Source organism: Aulonocara stuartgranti, assembly GCF_965226115.1.
Source record: "Aulonocara stuartgranti genome assembly, chromosome: 17".
In the NCBI taxonomy this organism is placed as follows: domain Eukaryota; kingdom Metazoa; phylum Chordata; class Actinopteri; order Cichliformes; family Cichlidae; genus Aulonocara; species Aulonocara stuartgranti.
Genome location: NC_138953.1, coordinates 27,962,088 through 27,979,870, shown reverse-complemented (window position 1 = coordinate 27,979,870; position 17,783 = coordinate 27,962,088). Strand labels below are relative to the sequence as shown.

At 38.5% G+C, this 17,783-nt stretch overlaps 1 protein-coding gene across 2 annotated transcripts; it reads left to right on the top strand.

Annotated features, from left to right (window-relative positions):
* The first annotated feature begins 16,836 nt into the window (after positions 1 to 16,836).
* lepb (leptin b) lies at positions 16,837 to 17,783 on the top strand. Of its 2 annotated transcripts, XM_082510057.1 has the most exons (3): positions 16,837 to 16,911; positions 17,075 to 17,225; positions 17,371 to 17,783. In XM_082510057.1, exons 2-3 carry the CDS (start codon positions 17,076 to 17,078, stop codon positions 17,680 to 17,682), a joined length of 462 nt encoding a protein of 153 aa, XP_082366183.1. In that variant the 5' UTR covers positions 16,837 to 16,911; position 17,075; the 3' UTR covers positions 17,683 to 17,783. The 2 variants fall into 2 exon arrangements, with proteins under 2 accessions (XP_082366183.1, XP_082366182.1); XM_082510056.1 differs by lacking the exon at positions 16,837 to 16,911 and having other exon boundaries at positions 17,022 to 17,225.

Below are 17,783 nucleotides of genomic sequence, written 5' to 3'. Positions count from 1 at the left end.
TCCAACTGATTAATATGGCATGTCACAAAGCTCAGATGATCTCATACTAGTTTCTTGAATATAGTAATGAACTCACTGCACTCAAATGGCCTCTACAGTCACCTGATTCCAGTCTAATAGAGCACCTTTGGGATGTGGTGCAACAAGCGCTTCTTGTCATGGATGTGCAGCCGCAAATCTGCAGCAACTGTGTGATGCTATCATGTCAGTATGGACAAAGATATTTCCAGTACATTGTTGAATATATGTTATTAAGAATGAAGGCGGGTTCATTCAGCAAGCTGTACTTAATAAAGTGGCCAGTGAATGTATGGTTTGCATATACTGTACATTTAGGTCTCCCTTTTCTGGTGTTGGCTCTCACCAAAACATAAGGTTGGGGTTATGTCAGTGGGTCTTACAAGCAACCCCTGCAAACCAAAGTTCAGCTCAATTTCAGAGGAGGTTTTTTTTTCTGTCTTTTGCTCTTTATGATCCCATAAAGAGCCAAGGGATGGGAGGGGGTGTTTTTAATATAATCATTTCAGCTGACTTTGAGTACACAAGCCCCACCTGCCTTCTATTTGTGAGGCTCATTGAATTAGAACAACACTGGTTTGGAGATAAAATGAATTGTTTCATAAAGCGGATAAACTGATAAACTGTTCACAGCTACTCTAGTACAACCTAAGAATAAAAAGACAGAGCTGGAAATCAGCATAAAAAGCCCCCTTTAAGGCCACCCTCCCTTTAGGCCCTCTTTCTTCTGCCCCTTATGGGTGGGGCCGCTGTGCTCACAGCTAGAGCTATGTGTCCGAAATGGTCATTTATGGGATATTCCCTCTCAATGACATCATACAGAGCCAAGAGCAGAATAAACCATATAAAGCGAACGTTTAGAGGGATCTGACACCAGAGCTTTAGATTAAATTTTGACCATTTTTGCTGTGATATGGGCATCCACCCATGTGATGTAAATGTGACTGAAACACAAACATACAATCTTTATGTTCATAATAATTGTTATTGTCACTCAAGCAATATTTGTGGAATCTCTCATTGAAATACCAGTTGGAAAAAACAGACAAATTAAAACAAATGTAGCATATGAATATATTTAAACCGGTAGAATACAAAAACAGAAATATGAAAAATATTAATTTCAATTACACACACATATATATATATAAGGAACACGAGAAGCTGGAGAAATACCAAGGGCTCAGAGTAGAGCTCGAGAGGATGTGGAAGGTGAAGGTAACGGTGGTCCCCGTGGTAATCGGAGCACTAGGTGCGGTGACTCCCAAGCTAGGCGAGTGGCTCCAGCAGATCCCGGGAACAACATCGGAGATCTCTGTCCAGAAGAGCGCAGTCCTGGGAACAGCTAAGATACTGCGCAGGACCCTCAAGCTCCCAGGCCTCTGGTAGAGGACCCGAGCTTGAAGGATAAACCGCCCGCAGGGGCGTGCTGGGTGTTTATATGTATGTATATATATATATATATATATATATATATATATATATATATATATATATATATATATATATATATATATATATAGCTTCTCAGGTTCACTGCAGAAGATTATACAGAAAAAACAGAGGTTGTATCAAAAAGGAAAATAACCCCAGTGTATCGCATTGTGTCCTGGAAATGCGACAAAAGCTGCAAACAGTGCGTTGCTTCCAAAAGGTGGGCATTGACCAAATACATTTAAAAAAAAATTTCTTAATTTCTTATCTTGGGACTCCACAAGAAAGCCAAGAGAAGGGTGTGTGTGTGTGTGTGTGTGTGTGTGTGTGTGTGTGTCCAGCGAGGGTCAGAATATGGATTATTTGAACGAAATAGTCGTCGAAAACAGCCCCTTCCAACTACCCCTTACCCCAACCTCCTCCCTCCCCCAGCTTGGGGTCTGAATTAATGTGCTTCTATTTTTGGTTCTCCCGTGTTTCCAGGGGAAACCTAATGACGCAATGACGTCAATGCAGGTCACCAGCAAGAAGCAGACTGGAGGAATTGAGTGGCTTCCATTAGAGGTTTTGCAGCATTTTCCGGAGAGGAGGGAGGAGGACCAAAATGGATTAAGATTAAGAAAAGCACAGAAATAAAAATAAATGTAGAGCGAAAATGAATGGGAGGCAATGCGACTGACGTCTGGCGAGAGAAATGACGGAGGGAGGGCGAGAGGGGGGTGGAGGGAGGAGGAGAAGGAGGAAGGATGGAGGGAGGGGGGGGGGCTACTGCTGCATATCAATGGGTGCCGTTCAAATTCCCAGGGATTATTGGAGGGAAAAAAGAAGGGGGGCGGGAGGGCGAGAGAAAAATGATGCACGCTTCCTCGGATCGGTGATGACTGGGTGAGCCCATTCTATTTTTATTATATTTTATTATATCCTCTTTGCTTATTGTTGAAGTAAGTAAAACAACAACCTGCCGTTCTGTTTTCGTGGTTATCGACTGTGTTGCTGTGTACAGAGCCATTGAGAAATTTACACCACCACCACCCCCTCCCTAGAGTTTGATGGTGAAGCGTGAGTGGCCGGTGCTTCCTCCGGAGGGGAGACGTGTTGATGTGTGATGATAGGAGCGAGAGGTGGGGGGTTGGCTTGGGGGGTGGTGGAAAAGATATTAAACTAAAAGTGTCTTCGTGTTGACTTCCACCGAGTTGATTGCAATTCTTTATCATTAACCGCAACGGTGGACGTGCTCTGTCTACAGTCCTGCTATTCCGATGCAACAGCAATTCTGCACATATTCACCGCTGACAGAGAGCGTGCACCGGGAGGAAATACATTTTACTATCTATAATTACAATTCCGACGACTGGCCGTAATCTTTCAAACACTGGAAACACCATTAAAAGGATCAATGCGATACTTGCAAGCGGTCTAATTGCAATGCCAGTCACCCAACATCTTGCATCAGTTTTGGAGAGTGAATGTAAACGATTCCGGCGAATTTCATTAAGATCGAGCTATCTATAGAAATTGAGCTGGCTGATCGTCGTTTACCAAGAGGCTACTTTTCATAGCCGCGCGCGTGTGTGTGTAGGTGGGGGGAAGGGGGGCAGTCGTGCGCGTGGAACCTAGAATAAGTAACGTTACTTCTTTTTTTGGCTCGGAATAGCAAAGATTCCCTTTCCGCCGATGCACGCGCTCGCGCACGCATACAAATATTGCCCACTTTGCCGGCTTTCAAATGCGTTATGGCAACAAGTGCCAGTTCATGCACGATCAGTTCGTCCCGCAGATTACAAATCGACATGTTGGCTCTTGTTTGCCTGCCTTTTTAAATTTCTTTTTCTTTTCTTCTTTCTTTCTTTTTTCTTTCTTTCTCTCTTTCTTTTTCTTTTTCTTTTTCTTTTTTTAGTTTTGATCCTTGGTGTGTGGGGGTTTTTTCAGCCTCGTTTTTAACCAACTCCACTTTCCAGTCTTTCCACAAATTGAGCTCCGGTGCAGGGCGTTCACCACGCGGGGAAGAGCTGGTTTCAGCACCATGGATAGATCACTTGTACATTTCAGGACCATGGAGAGCGCTCTTCTTTCACCCATCGTTTTTAGGCGCTGTGGGGTTTTGTTGTTGTTTCTGTGAACACTGGACTAGTCATTCTTTGCTGTAAAGGTCGGCTTGCCTCTGCAACTTTTGTTAAGAAGGCGATCCTAAAGTGGCTGAGGGCCTGCGCAACCGACACTACGAAAATGAGATGAATGGAGCCCAGTGAAGCCATCATCGTTGCATTCATTAAGTAAGTAAACGATCAGAACCCCCTATCTTCCATCGCTTTCAATCGTATATGAGATTAGTTGGGAGAAAGTAAGATATATTTAGAGAAGAGCAGAAACTGTGAAACTTCCCCCCCCCCCTCTCACATATGACGCATGTGGTGAGGTAAGTGTGGCAGATGCCTACGTGTGCAGATGGTCCAGTGTGCTGGTCCCTATCCGCCCTGGGCTTGATGTAACACCCATAGGCAAAGGCCCTGTCGTCCAGATGTGGTCGTGTGCTGTTCGTGCCTTCTCAGTACACACCACAAAAGCCGTTTTTAAAGCACCCCCACCCCCTTTTTATGAACTTGTTCTTTACTGGAGCGTGAAATTTTATGGTCTATGGAGTTAGACTCATAGTTTAGCTTGTGTGGACTGTCTCACTAGACTTTCTCTTTGTTTTTTCTAGATTTGAGGTGGATCTTTATTTCAGATCATTTTTTCATGCTGCACATCCAAGAATATTTCCTGTACCGATCATTGCATGCACATCTTCAAAATATTTCCCATAGTCTTTGATGAATATGCATTATTATGACTATTATTATTACTACTACTATTATCATCATCATCATCATCGTCATCATCATCATTATTATTATTATTATTATTATTATTATTATATTATTATTATTATTATTATTAGTCTTATTATTGTTGCTACATTCATGAAACTGGCAATGCTGTCTGCATGATTTGAGCTGTGTGAATTGTTCATATTGTGTTTATATTATTTCTTACTTTTTTAAACTAAAGTCTCACTGTGTTTATAGGTAATGAAATTGACTACAGCATGAAGCTTTTTTTTCAAGACTAGTGTTAAACAAAAACGGTGTGAAACAGCATTTCATTGTATTTTGTTGTTAGTAAATGTTGAAAACCAGAGGATCAAACCAAACGTTGACCAAGAGACTGTATATAAAAAGTTTATGCGATTAGCCCTGTTGCACCACGTTATCTGTAGCCTTCAGCAGGAGCAGTTATGAGTTTCAGCAGGTGGTGGCTATGCAGGTAGTTGTTTAGTTTCAAAAAGGGTGTGGCATATTTAAATCAGCTACCTGTGTACCTGAATACCACTGTACAAAAAAATGCAGCTAAATTATTACTTTTACCACTGTCGCCTTCACATAGTAAGGCATACTGATATAATATGGTGGCTGCTGTATTATATTTCATATAGGTTTTTTATATCTCTGAGGTTTATTTGTCTAATTTAGCCTTTTAGAGCTTTTTGATAGTTTGTTAAGGTAGTTTGGTCTGAGAGGTTTGACACATTTGCAGCTGATTGAAGCTGAATCAGAGATTTATTAGTGATGGTCATTTTTCTGTGAGTCACATGGGATAGAAAAGAGCTATTATTGTTTCTGCGTGTGACAGAAATGTAATGTTAAACAATAAACTTTTCTCAAAACTAGACTGTAGTCGTTATGATCAGGCTACATAACAATGTTCACTTCAGACATTCTCTCAGTGGGCGGCTATATAAACGCTGACGTTCGTTTTGAGAAACCAAACTCAAAAGAAAGCGATGTTCACTGAACTTTTTGCTCTAAATATAAGGAAAACGTGAATGTTTTCATTTTCTGGAAAGGCATGTGCAGGATTATCGAAAGCTGAAGATCTTGAATGTGGAGATAGTGGGATTAGTTTGAGGAAAAAGAGATCCCATTGTTCCCTGAAGGACGGGACTATGTAAGCTCACTAGTGTCCAGCTGAGATTAGTCAAAAGTTATGTGGCGCTGAAGGCCAACAATGAAGACTTGACTTATCAGGTGAAAGAACCAAGCAAATATGCCGACCCGTGTCCTTTTTGGCCAGAGGGCTAAAGAATTAGTGGAGTACAAGATGGTTGCACACCAGTTTCATCATCACTAAGCGGTGACAATGTTGCTCTTTGAAAATGCACCAAGAACATCAAAGACCACGCCAGGTCCACAATTACAGTTCCTGTCCCTTGCGACATCTGTGTGAATGACAACCTAATTTTCAGCCACTGGGGTGCCACGTTGGCCTGCTTGCACTGAAGTGAAGGGGTGGTGTCAAAAGCTCATTTAATTTTTCGTCTCTTGCAGTGCCATCAGGAATTCTCAACTTAAAGTTTGCATAATATTGAACCTTTCTCCATCTGTCATCTCCATCTGAGGAAAAATTACAGCTACTTCTTTTTGATCTTTTGCTGATAGAATAAGGGAGAGACTGTGTGTTATTAGAAGAAGATCTTGTGATCAACCCTTTTGTTTCATTCCTAAAGCCATATAAAGCTTCTGGTTGTACATAAATACATACATATAGTTTTAACGTATGTGTGTGTGTGTATCTATCTATCTATCTATCTATCTATCTATCTATTGAGGAGGATATATATAGAACTAGGGATGCAACGATACCAATTTTTTCAAACCGATACGATACCGATACTTGGATCTGAGTACTTGCCGATACAGAGTACGAAAACCGATACTTCTACCACCCACACACACACACACACACACGCACACACACACACACGCAATGAATTGGAAGACAGGTTTTATTTTATTCTCTGCCGATAATAAATAATATCTTAATAAAAATGACCACAAAAAGATTTCAAGTGAAAAATAAGCACTTCTGTTAAATTATTGCAGTCTCCACATTGTAATTTAACAAAATATCACTGAACTATTGGCACTGTCTCGAGCTTTCGGAATAATAAATAAACACTTCTGTTTGGAATAAACTAAATACAAATTAGGTTTGAGAATAAAATAAACGTTTAAATTGTTGCAGAGTGTCCATATTGTAAACAAACAAAAAAAATAACGAAAGTATTTGGCATTGACGAACGAACTCCCCATCTGTCCGTGGATCATCAGTCCACTGTGCCGTTAAACCAAAGACTGACATCGCGCACACACTGCTTGTCTTTACCTCTTTAGAAAGTTTTGGCACCATTATCTCCCTGATGTGTGGGCGGCTGGGAATTTCATATCGCAGCTCGAGTATGCTGAGAAGAATCCTATGTTTTCCACGACTGGCATTGGCTGGTCATCCAGAGTGATAAAATGAGTCAGAGCCTCTGTTATTTTAACTGCCCGTGGATTTTCTCTTGACATTTTTCATCGCTTTTCCAAAACCTGAGTTAAAGTTGGCTGTTCCGGTCCACACTGCTGACATTTTGTTTAGCCTAGCTACAGCAGCCTCCAGTTTCTCTTTTTTTATCTGGAGCTGCCAGTCTGACTCGTCTAACCCTGTGCCTGTTTAGCGCGGGATGTCCCCCTAGTGGCCAATCTAAAAAACTACAACAAAAATGACAAGTCACCCTCTGATTAATGAAATAAGTTAGTATCGGTTCATGGTATTGGTTAACTTTTACAAGTATGAGTACACACACATTTTACAGTATTGGCCCCAATACCCGATACCAGTATCGGTATCGGTGCATCCCTATATAGAACTTGTATTTTTTTTACCAGAGCGCCTTGGCCCCCTGGTTTATGTTAAAATTAAAAAAAAGATAGCTACTTAATTTTCTTTAAATTAAACTCTATTAAACTCTAAACCTGGCAGTATAAAATTTCCACAGTGGAAATCCATAACCTTTGCATGCTTAGGATTCTGCATCTATCAAGATCTCCAGCTACCTATTTAAAAAGAAATCATACATTAAATGTCCAGTTATACACTGAATCTTACCCTCTTAAATGTAGTCATGTTAGTGTTGGTTGTACACTGTGTTGCTACCAAAGCAGAAGAGATTAGATTAAGAACTGACCAATAGGCAAATTCAGCTAGTAGTTTAACATTTGATCAAGCTGATACAGAAATGTAGAGCTAGACTAGAATGGCTTATTTCAGCTCTATCTCCCTGTATGCTTTACTAATGTGGAAGACATCGACTCTACATTTTGTCATATTCTTTGTCATTTTCCATCATTCAGGGCTTTTTACTTCAACCACCTTTAAAAACACGAACACATGTTTTATAAATTCACGACATCCAAACCATTTCTTCGTCAGTCTGCATTTTGACCAAGACTTGTTAAACAGAGAGCGTGCGAGCAGTGGTCTTCCCGACCATGATGACTGAAACTGCTAACTGCTGTTTGCTTATCCACACCGTGGAGTGTTAAAGTCATTTCTGAAATGCAAGTCTAAAATCAACAATTCACAGTTTATTGTTAGTGGACACAAACCCACAGTTGTTCTGCTTTCTGCACAATATTCCAAGACAATTAAAAGAACAATTAGAAAGATTTTTTGGTTACTATGCAGAAACTGCACTTTTTGAGGGAGATGTGTCTTCTCTCATATTTGGGTTTTTATGTCTTTCTCTAGGTGCTGTGGACATTCTCATAGGGAACAAAGGATCAAAACTGTCCTTTGTGGGTCTTTTTGCGGTCTGGGCTTGCTGTTCCTAAGGCAGTAGCCAGGAAGCCCTTACCCCAAAAAGTATCTGCACTGGATTCTGGCATCTGAAGCAGAAATCGCCCTTTTTTCTTTCTGATAAATTATTGCATATCTTCCCTGTGAGTTTTGAAATGAGGACACTGTATATTGATTGCATTGAGTTGCTTTAAGAACCTAAGCAAGGTGTGGCTTTTGATTGGTTCGAAACAGAAGAACTTACCTTTTTAAATTGGAAGAATTTTAGAAGCTTAATGCAGGATGTGGCACAACACATGTCTGCAACCTGAGAAAAATCAGATCGGAAAGAATCTTATTACAGTAAGAAACAGCAAGAAAGAGACACCAGCTTTATTCATCAGTCTGGTAAAGCTCCACTTTCCAAAGTGAGCTTTAATATCAAATTTCTTTCTGGGAAAAATCTTATAGTGTGCCAGTTTAGACACACCAGGCAGTGTAATCCACGTAGCAACTTGTCTTACTTTGTCAGATTTGACAAAAAAACCCAAAAAATTCTCACTTAGATCTGTCATATCTCATTAATGTGGAACACTTTTGCTTTTTCTTTGTCATGCAATCCAAAAATGCATTATTTCTTTTACATATGTTGGCACTTATATATGTTACTAGAAGAATCTTACAACAGATGCTGTCTTCATACATTCCTTGTAGACTGTGTTGTACACGTTCAATGATTTTTTATCGTCTCTGCCCAGTCAGTTGTTTATGAAAGTGCATAGAGAAATACAACATGATTGGGTAAGGCATTTATGACTGTCTGATCCTTTGTACACTTTCAGTGTATTCCAAGTGCATCTATGCCTTCCTCATATTTTCATGCTACCGTACAGTGGTGTACTATTGTAGAAGGAACTAATAGGATGGCATTTTCTCATTGAGACATACATTTTAAAATGTAACCCCAGAAACTGCATTAACAGGATGTAAATAGTGACTAAATAAGCTAAGAGGAAATTGTTGTGTAGCTCCAAGGCTTTGACGTTCTATGTGTTACATAAACATGATTATTTATCCTGCCAATGCCACAAGCCTTCACAATGTACTTTTTATACATCAAAACCCGAGGCACTTTCTGTGCACTTCACTGGCCATGTGACTTCATCGCTTGGGGAGCGTTTTTATGCCTGCATATAGCACACGAGGGTGCACGAGGCATTCTTTACGGTATCATGAGCAATTACAATTAGGAGCACATGTTAAGTGATGTTATGCTGATGAGCTTGTCCCTTATGGTTATGGCAGTGATCAACTTTTTGCACCCTTCTACTCCTTTGACACTTTTCTATTTCTTTTCCTTTCAAAACCTCTAGAAGCTTCCTTGTAGTAACGTGAATGTTCCCTGTTAAATGTTGTGCCTTGTTAAATATAGCTGAAATAAAATTTTGATGGAGTATTGTGTTGTGTTTTTGTCAATCCAGTGTCCAAACTGTAAGCATTGCGTAGTTTTGATTAGTTATTTCAGCAACATATTCATATGTGCAGGATATTAAACTACACTTGTTTCTCTGTTGGTGATTGATGAATGAATGGGTTGTGATTTCTAACTCTTGTTTCACAAGGTGTATCAGTGGCGTTTAAGAATCCAGCTCCTAAAAATATCAAGAATTTAATTTTATTTCTATTTTTAAGCCTGAAAGAACAACGCCAGCAAATTCCAGATGAAGTCATCCACTCGTCCTGCCTTGTGGGTTGTTACAGTATCAAAAAGACTAATAGGAGTGATGTGCTTTTGCACAAGGGCCTCTGCAACTACTAAATGACCAAACAAGTCTCTGACTGACCTTCTGATTGGAGCTAGAGATTCACAGTTAAATTTGTGTGTCACGCATAGCCTTGGGAAATAGAGCAGTGCCTCATCCATGATAGGGATGTAGGTTGGTGGATGCACTTTGGCTCCTTTCAGTTGTAATGGAGTAAATTGAATTGGTAACCACAGGCAAGAGATGGTAGATAGGGATTTATTTATTTATTTATTTATTTATTTATTTATTGTCTGGTATTACACATTTTTCTTTATATCAGTAGCTTTGGATAATCATATACAGAAGAAAATGACTGGAAAGTAAATGTGTGGCATTATTCTTGTCTTTACAATAGTGAACCATAAAGTCATTTTACTCTTGCCTTCAATAAAGACTAAAAGTCACATGTAAAGATTTAAATTTCAATACATTAGACACTGAAATTAGTTCCTAAACTTGCACAATTACAAAAAGATGTTAACACAGATGTTTAGAAAAAGAAACGAGTGCCATAGAAAAGTTAACCTGGTGACACATGAACTCTGGTTTGGGATAAAATGTATCCTATGTAGCTGGGATTAGTTGGACCTGATAAGTATAAAAAGTGAGATTTATCTAGGAATAGTAAATTGCTAGGTTGTTACATAGTTGCTATGTTTTTTTGTTTAAAATGTATATCCTCTTGCAGAGATAATTGATTTATTTTATAGCATAACATAAGAATAGTGTGCATAAAAGGTAAAAAATCCCAATAGCAGGTTAAAGTGAAATACATTCAAACTAACTACAGTAAATACCTGGAAAACACCACACAGTTGTTTGAAATGTAGTTTATTGTAATTCACAAATAAGACCCTTTAAAAATTCAAGGACTTAAATGCTGCGATGTTATGTTTCATAGAAGATTTAAAGCTCGAAAGAAAATTCATAACAGGGGAAGAATTTTACACTGTGCCGAGAGTCAAAACAAACGGGGAAACCGCTCATCTCTGGGTGAGTATAGCCATCCAGAGGATGGATTGAGAACTGCAAGACATGGATCTCTGTTACAAAGACTAACGGAAGAATTTTAAAAAGCACAGAATAATTCTTAACAGTAAAGTTTCTTCCTGAAATGTTTTCACAAGGATTAAGGGTTGATAGAAACCTTACTCAGTATGTCCAAATGCATACTGGCAGTCTCCTCCCTATGAGGTATTCAACACAAGATTACAGTAAAAGGCTGTAAATGTGAACACTTTCATGCCTTGTTTAATTTACCAAAACATACTTTCAAAGATCATGTCTGTGTTTTTATTCTCAATCTTGCCAAGTACTATTCATTTATTGTGAGTTGGCTCAGCAGAAAAGAAATCCATGTATTTGTGCTGCTGGCAGGAGTGGAAAAATTATTGTTATTCCAACCTCTGGAAATGACGCAAAAGAAAGAATCATGCACATCTGTTAGTTGTCTTTAGCAGTTTAATCATTATCTTTCTGTAGTTTAGGATTTCTGAAATCAGAACACACAAATGTAGTTACATGAAATGTAATTAAAATGTGCATACTGTCACGGTGATGGGCGGACTCAGGCACAGACTTTATTAATCACTCCGGTGCGCTATGTACACGTGAAGGGGGGGGGGGGGGGGGGACACCAGGGTCCCGGGGATCAATAGGCCGGGGAAACACACTTTTTCACACTTGCTCCGCTCCTTGTCCAAACACTCCTCACACGAGCAACCCACTCACACTCACGGGGTCCAGGAGTCGAAACGGGCGGGTCCAGATAAATCTATAAACATAGACGAGGGTAAGTAGACGGCAAGCACGGGAACAACTGATTCACAATGAAGCCAGGCAATACTGACGAGGGTTACTCAATATTCCAGCGACGAATAGCTCAGAGCCCCAGCCATAAGAAGAGCCAGAGATCAACTGCAATTCACTCGAGATCAGCTGCAGGTGCGTGGGTCAAGGGCGGGAGCCCAATCAGAGCTCCACCCAGGCAGACAGGTAGGAGAGAGAGAAAAACAACAAACACTTGTGGCCACACTGGGCTGGCCGGGGAGGCACAGGGACCATCACACATACCACAGGTCGAGTTAGGAAGAAATGTATGCATAGAGTACACAGGTGTGATCTTATTTTCAGACAAGAAAATTACACGCCAGTGGATCACAACTTTGTAACTTTGGTATACTATCTGAAACTGAGAGCTACATATTATCAAGGTACGAAAATACGAGATATTTCTTTTGTTCTAAATGGGAGAACAAAATTAAAAAATATTTACATATACAGTTTTCTTTCAGGTCTTAAAAGTAGGTAAATACAACCTCAGATGAACAACATCACATCATGTATTACTCTGTCATAATGTAGTCAACAAAAACGTATCTAAGAATGAAGAATGCAGAAATGTGTGAAAAACTAAAGGGATTGCATGATACAATAGGAAGTAGAGGCACCCTGAACAACAATAACTTGAAGTAATGACTTCATCAGTAGCTCACATCATTGTGGAGCAATTTTGTCCCACTCTTCTTTACTATGTTGCTTCCATTCATTGAGGTTTGCAGTCATTCATTTATTCTTTCATTCAATCTGGTTAAGATTTGGACTTTGACTGGGCCATTGAGACATCTTAAATATTGTCTTTTTCACTTATTCTTTTGTATGATTTGCTGTTTTGAAATCAGTGTCCTTATGATGACCCGTGCTGTGTTCGATTTTCTGCAAATGTGGTGTGGTGTGTTCTGGCCAAATATCTCCACTTTGGTCTCATCAGTCCAAAGGACATTGCTCCATAAGTCCTGTGGTTTGGTCGAAGGCAGCTTTGCAAACTTAACCTGTGCTGCCATATTCTTTTTAAAGGAGAGGGTTCTCTTCTGGCAACGCTTCCAAACCTTCTAATGTTATTGTCATGAACTTTAACATTAACATGCTAACAGAGGCCTGTAGGGTCTATGATTTAGCTCTTGGGTTTTTTGCAGTTTTTCTGAGCATTGGACAAGCTGACCTTGAGTCAAGGCCGAATTTGCAGGGATTTCTACTCCTGGGCAGATTGCCAACTGTCTTGAATGTGTTCCACTCATGAATATTCTTTCTTACTGTAGCAACAATTGCTTCTCTAAGATCTTTACTGGTGTCTTTCCTCATTGGCATTGTGCTACCATACACCTGAATGCTACTGACCAAGCTAGCAAAACTTGTGCTTTTATAGAGCACAATCTGAGATTGTATTTCACTAATTACATGACCTTCTAAGGACTAGGTTATCTTTATTATGTCCTAACACATAAAACATTACAATTGAAAGTGGGGGTACTTTCTCATGTCTCTATACTTCAGAGAAATATTCAAATTTAAATGACAAGGCCAATTTTTCCTACTGATCTTTGATCATTTATTTTTATCTATTAATAGAGGTAAAGTTAAGTGAAGCTTTAGCTTTTTAAAACAAATTGAAGTTAATTTTAGTATGTTGCAGGAACTCATACTAAAGGAGGCTTTAGTAACCACAGCAGTTGCACTGCACTCATGTGATGATGTTTAGTATGCTAATATGCTAACATGTGATGATGTTTAGCATGCTAACATTGACTACTACATGGTGTTGGAACCAACACAAAGCATAGCTGAGGCTGATGGAACTAACATTTGCTTTCCAACTGCAAGACTTGGAAGTCGAGGCGTAAAACTCAAAAACAGCTTTATTGTAAGCCCTAACAAAACACAAAACAATAATACTTGATTAAAAACACAAAACACGGAGAGACACAAGTAAGAGGGACAACACAGCAAAGAACAAATGGAGAGTAAGACTATATGTAAACACCAGGTAATTAGGGAGATGGGAAACAGCGGGGAACATAGATGAACGGAATCTGACTAACACCACGAGGGAAGCAAAACTAAGAATTCATACAAGACAAGAGCCTATCAAAATAAAACAGGAAGTAACAAACACTGAGACAAGGACTAAGAAACCAAATAGGGACACGACTGGTTAGACAGAGAGGTAATGTTCCATAGCAGACGCAGAGGACAAGACACAGAGACAAAGCTGAGACACAAAACTAACATTATAACACAAGAAACTATGATAAAGGAATCTAGATAACAAACTCAGAGACACTTATGAAGAACTAACTAAAGAGTACAAAGTATAAACTTGAATCATCTTTTAATGCAGAAGAAATAATCACAAGATCGCAACAAAACTCAAAACATCCCAAAACTCAAAACGCTGGGTCAAAGACCCAGGACCATGATATTAAATGTATATAAAACTGTGGGGAAAGTGATTTACAAAGAGCAGGTTGAAAGTGAGCTAAGTGAGGTAAGTGATATCACATATAAATCTGTCAAAAGGAGGCCAGAACATTTCATTTTAATAGCTGATTTCTTTTTAAAGGTCAGTCCTGTGAATCCTGTCTGCGATGACTAATCTTTTGGGAGGTTTAAATCCTCTGCAATCATGCAATAATGCTTTAGTCATGTGTGTTAAACCACAACTATTTCCTTTGTAGACGAGTCACTTGGTTTCAAAAAGCCAAGTATGGGTGGTAAAGGTCAAATTCACTTGGTGCTCCGTCATGTTAACTTACTGGAAGTGACCTGAATACACTTTCCAGTTTTCTCCTCCCACTTGCCCATTTTTGCCTCAATGTATCATCTACTTTAAAAACAAAGTATTTCCATCTGCACTATGTTATTTCTGTAATACAAAGGAGTAACGTGGAGTACATATTATGATACGTACCATCTCAATATATTACCAACAACGATTAAAATTATGGGCATCAGCAACTATAGGATCGGCTTGGTATGACCTCTGAGTTTAAGGGGAGATTGATGCATGATGACAAATCCAGCCAAGCTGTGCTTGTGAAAAGAAAAGAAAAGTGAACAAAGCAAAAAAGAAGAATCTGTTTAGTGGAATATGTCATATAATTATCCACTTTTCTATCAGGAAAAGATGGGGAAAATTGCCTTTATATACCACAAGTTTGTTAGATAGTAAGACAGAAAGTTGCATAAATACAGCTTAATTATGGAGCATTGTGTTTTCTTTTTATTTTCAACTTTCATTATCTGTGACTGTCATCTTTCCAAAGAACTCAGTCTCTTTAATTTGAAGACCAGCTCAGATTAATTGTGGTTGTTATTATTATAATAAACATAATTACTATGGTATAATTATTATTATAAGCTGTCAACATGATCAGCTTAAGGACTGATTACCTTCTTCACAAACATATTCCATATAAATATACACACGTATGTATGTATATATATATATATATATATATATATATATACATTTAATTTGAAAAAAAAAAAATATATATATATATATATATATATATATATATATATATATATATATATATATATATATATATATATATATATAAGAAGTCCAGTGAAAAAAGTCCCTTTTTGTTATTTTCTTTGTAATTTTCTTCAATGTAATATTTTTCTTCTTGTTGACAGAGAAAGTTTCTACCAACAAAGGATGATTTAAGGATGTTTTAAGAAGTAAGCTAAAGTGAATGTGCAGGTTTAGCAGGGTTTTATTAGGACAGGGGTGAATAAAGATATTGTTATTACCCACATTTTCCTAAACCTGCAAACCCGGGAAGTTCAACTCGCAACTTAAATATTTAGACTAAAGCAGATATCAAATGCTTTTTAAAAAAATATCTGAAACACTCTATTGCTCAGTTCTTTTTTTATACCCCCGTACACAAATTTACTGGTCAGCCAGAGAAGTTTTCAGTGCATTAGGAATAAGTCATATGTATGTTATGAAGATTGTTTACAGGTACAGAGAAAATGATTCATTGTGAATTAAATTAGTTACAGACATGCTATCCCTGCAATGACGCATCTGACTTACAAAAAGTGTGTTCTCTTGCATTTTCTTGCTTTTTCGGTTTTAAGCTTCTGTTGTGTGGTACATAAAAAGAAGTATAGGTATATTTACATGTATAGAGAACACGATTCATAGTGAATTAAATTAGTTACAGACATGCTATCCCTGCCTTACAAAAAGACGTTCTGCCATGACCTGAGAACTTAACTGAGAACCTAAACAGACAACCCAGAAAATAGCTTGTCAACATGTAAACTAGCTATCAAAAAAGAAAACAAACACGGAAGCAATCAGATAAAACGGTCTATTTACCTCGACGGTACCCTGTAAAGGTTTGAAGTCCAAGATTTTAGTGGTTTTCCAGTCATCGGCAGATTCAAAGGTTTCAGTGTTCAAGGATCTTCCACACTGTTCCACTTAACTCTCATGCCGTCACTGGTTTTATTACTGATTCCATTCCTGATCACGGCTAGTGAACTCTCAATGAAGTGAAGCTCTGACTGAAGACAAATAATGGTAAAATGAAAAGAATGAACAGAATATACTCCCTTTCACACACGCAGATGAGTCACAGTAACACCAAGACAACATTCAAAATTCAAAATCATACCGATATACCGTTATTTGTTTCCATACTGCATCAAATTTTTTTCCAGCAGACATTTTGCAACTCACAACTGTTTATCAGAAATATTAGAACAAGAGCTGATAGGATGACTCACTTATACTAAACAAGAAGAGTTCAAATAGCACTACATACACATTTTCTTTTAAACAGCTGTACTGCATGCACTCTGCACTGTGTCAGTCTGCCTACACATTTTCCAGTAACTCAAAGTTAAGATTAAAGTGTTACATTAACAACTGGCTTATACTAACATTGTTAATGATCATCTTAGGGGGGAAAAAAAATAAGAACATGTGTGTCTGAGTCAGAGTGATCTGTTTTCTTATTGATATTTAATGGGAATTTCCTTTTTAATCAGTGCATGTTAAGAAGTTGACCTACAAGGGTCAGGCTTACGTTTAAGATGTATCGTGGGGGGGATAGAGGAGGAGAACAGACCGAGGCAAGACTGAAGTGCAGGGCAGACTATTTAAATGTTGGAAACCTGCAAAGAAGCCAGTTAGAGGAGCACATTTCAAGAAATCCAGGTAAGAGATTAGATTTTTTTTTCCCCACAGTAAATGCAAAAAATATCCAGAGGAAGACGTTATTAAGGTTATACTTTTTTTTTTTTTGCATGTTTTTATTATGTCTTTGTTTATATGGCTTTTTTCTTTTTGTCTATTTAATGAATTCGTTTTTCCTTTTTAGGATGCGTAACATTCTGGCCCTTCTCTGCGTCTTTCTTATGGCAGCTCATCAGAGCACTAGTCTTCTCACAAAGGGAGAATCCATCAGAAACACCATACACAACATTGTAAACATTGCTCAGATAACCCTTGTCCACATTAAGAAACTAAAGGTACCAATATATTGATTATTTTTATGTTAATGCGATTTGCTGTTTATTTTCATTGCGTATACTGTTTTCTGCCTAAATTTTCTCATTGAGGAATGTTTTTATTCAATATTAAACTAAGCTTATGTATTATTTTTTTTATTCTTAGTTGCTGGCTTCACCGATAGGTGTTCCCCCTCCTTCCATTGTAGGACTAAGTAATATAAGCCATGAGCTTGGAGTTTTGGATATTGAACTGCAGCAGCACCCTTTCCTCATCCAGATTCAGGCTGATGTCTCCAGCTTGGAAGGAAGGGTGCGCTCCCTCGCCTTCTCAATGGAGTGTCCCCTTAAGCCCAAACCAGCAGTACAGATGAATGAGAGTGTGTTCCCAGAAAGCCACCTTTACATGACAGTGACAAAGGTGCAGCACTACCTAGAGGAACTTCTTCTCAACAAGGGCAAACTCAAGCTCTGCTAACAAATTTAAGCTTGATGCATATATAGTAAGCCAGGACTTGACCCAGTGTAGGCAAAGGTTAATTTGTCTTTGTGATGCATATTTTCTATACATATAATTAC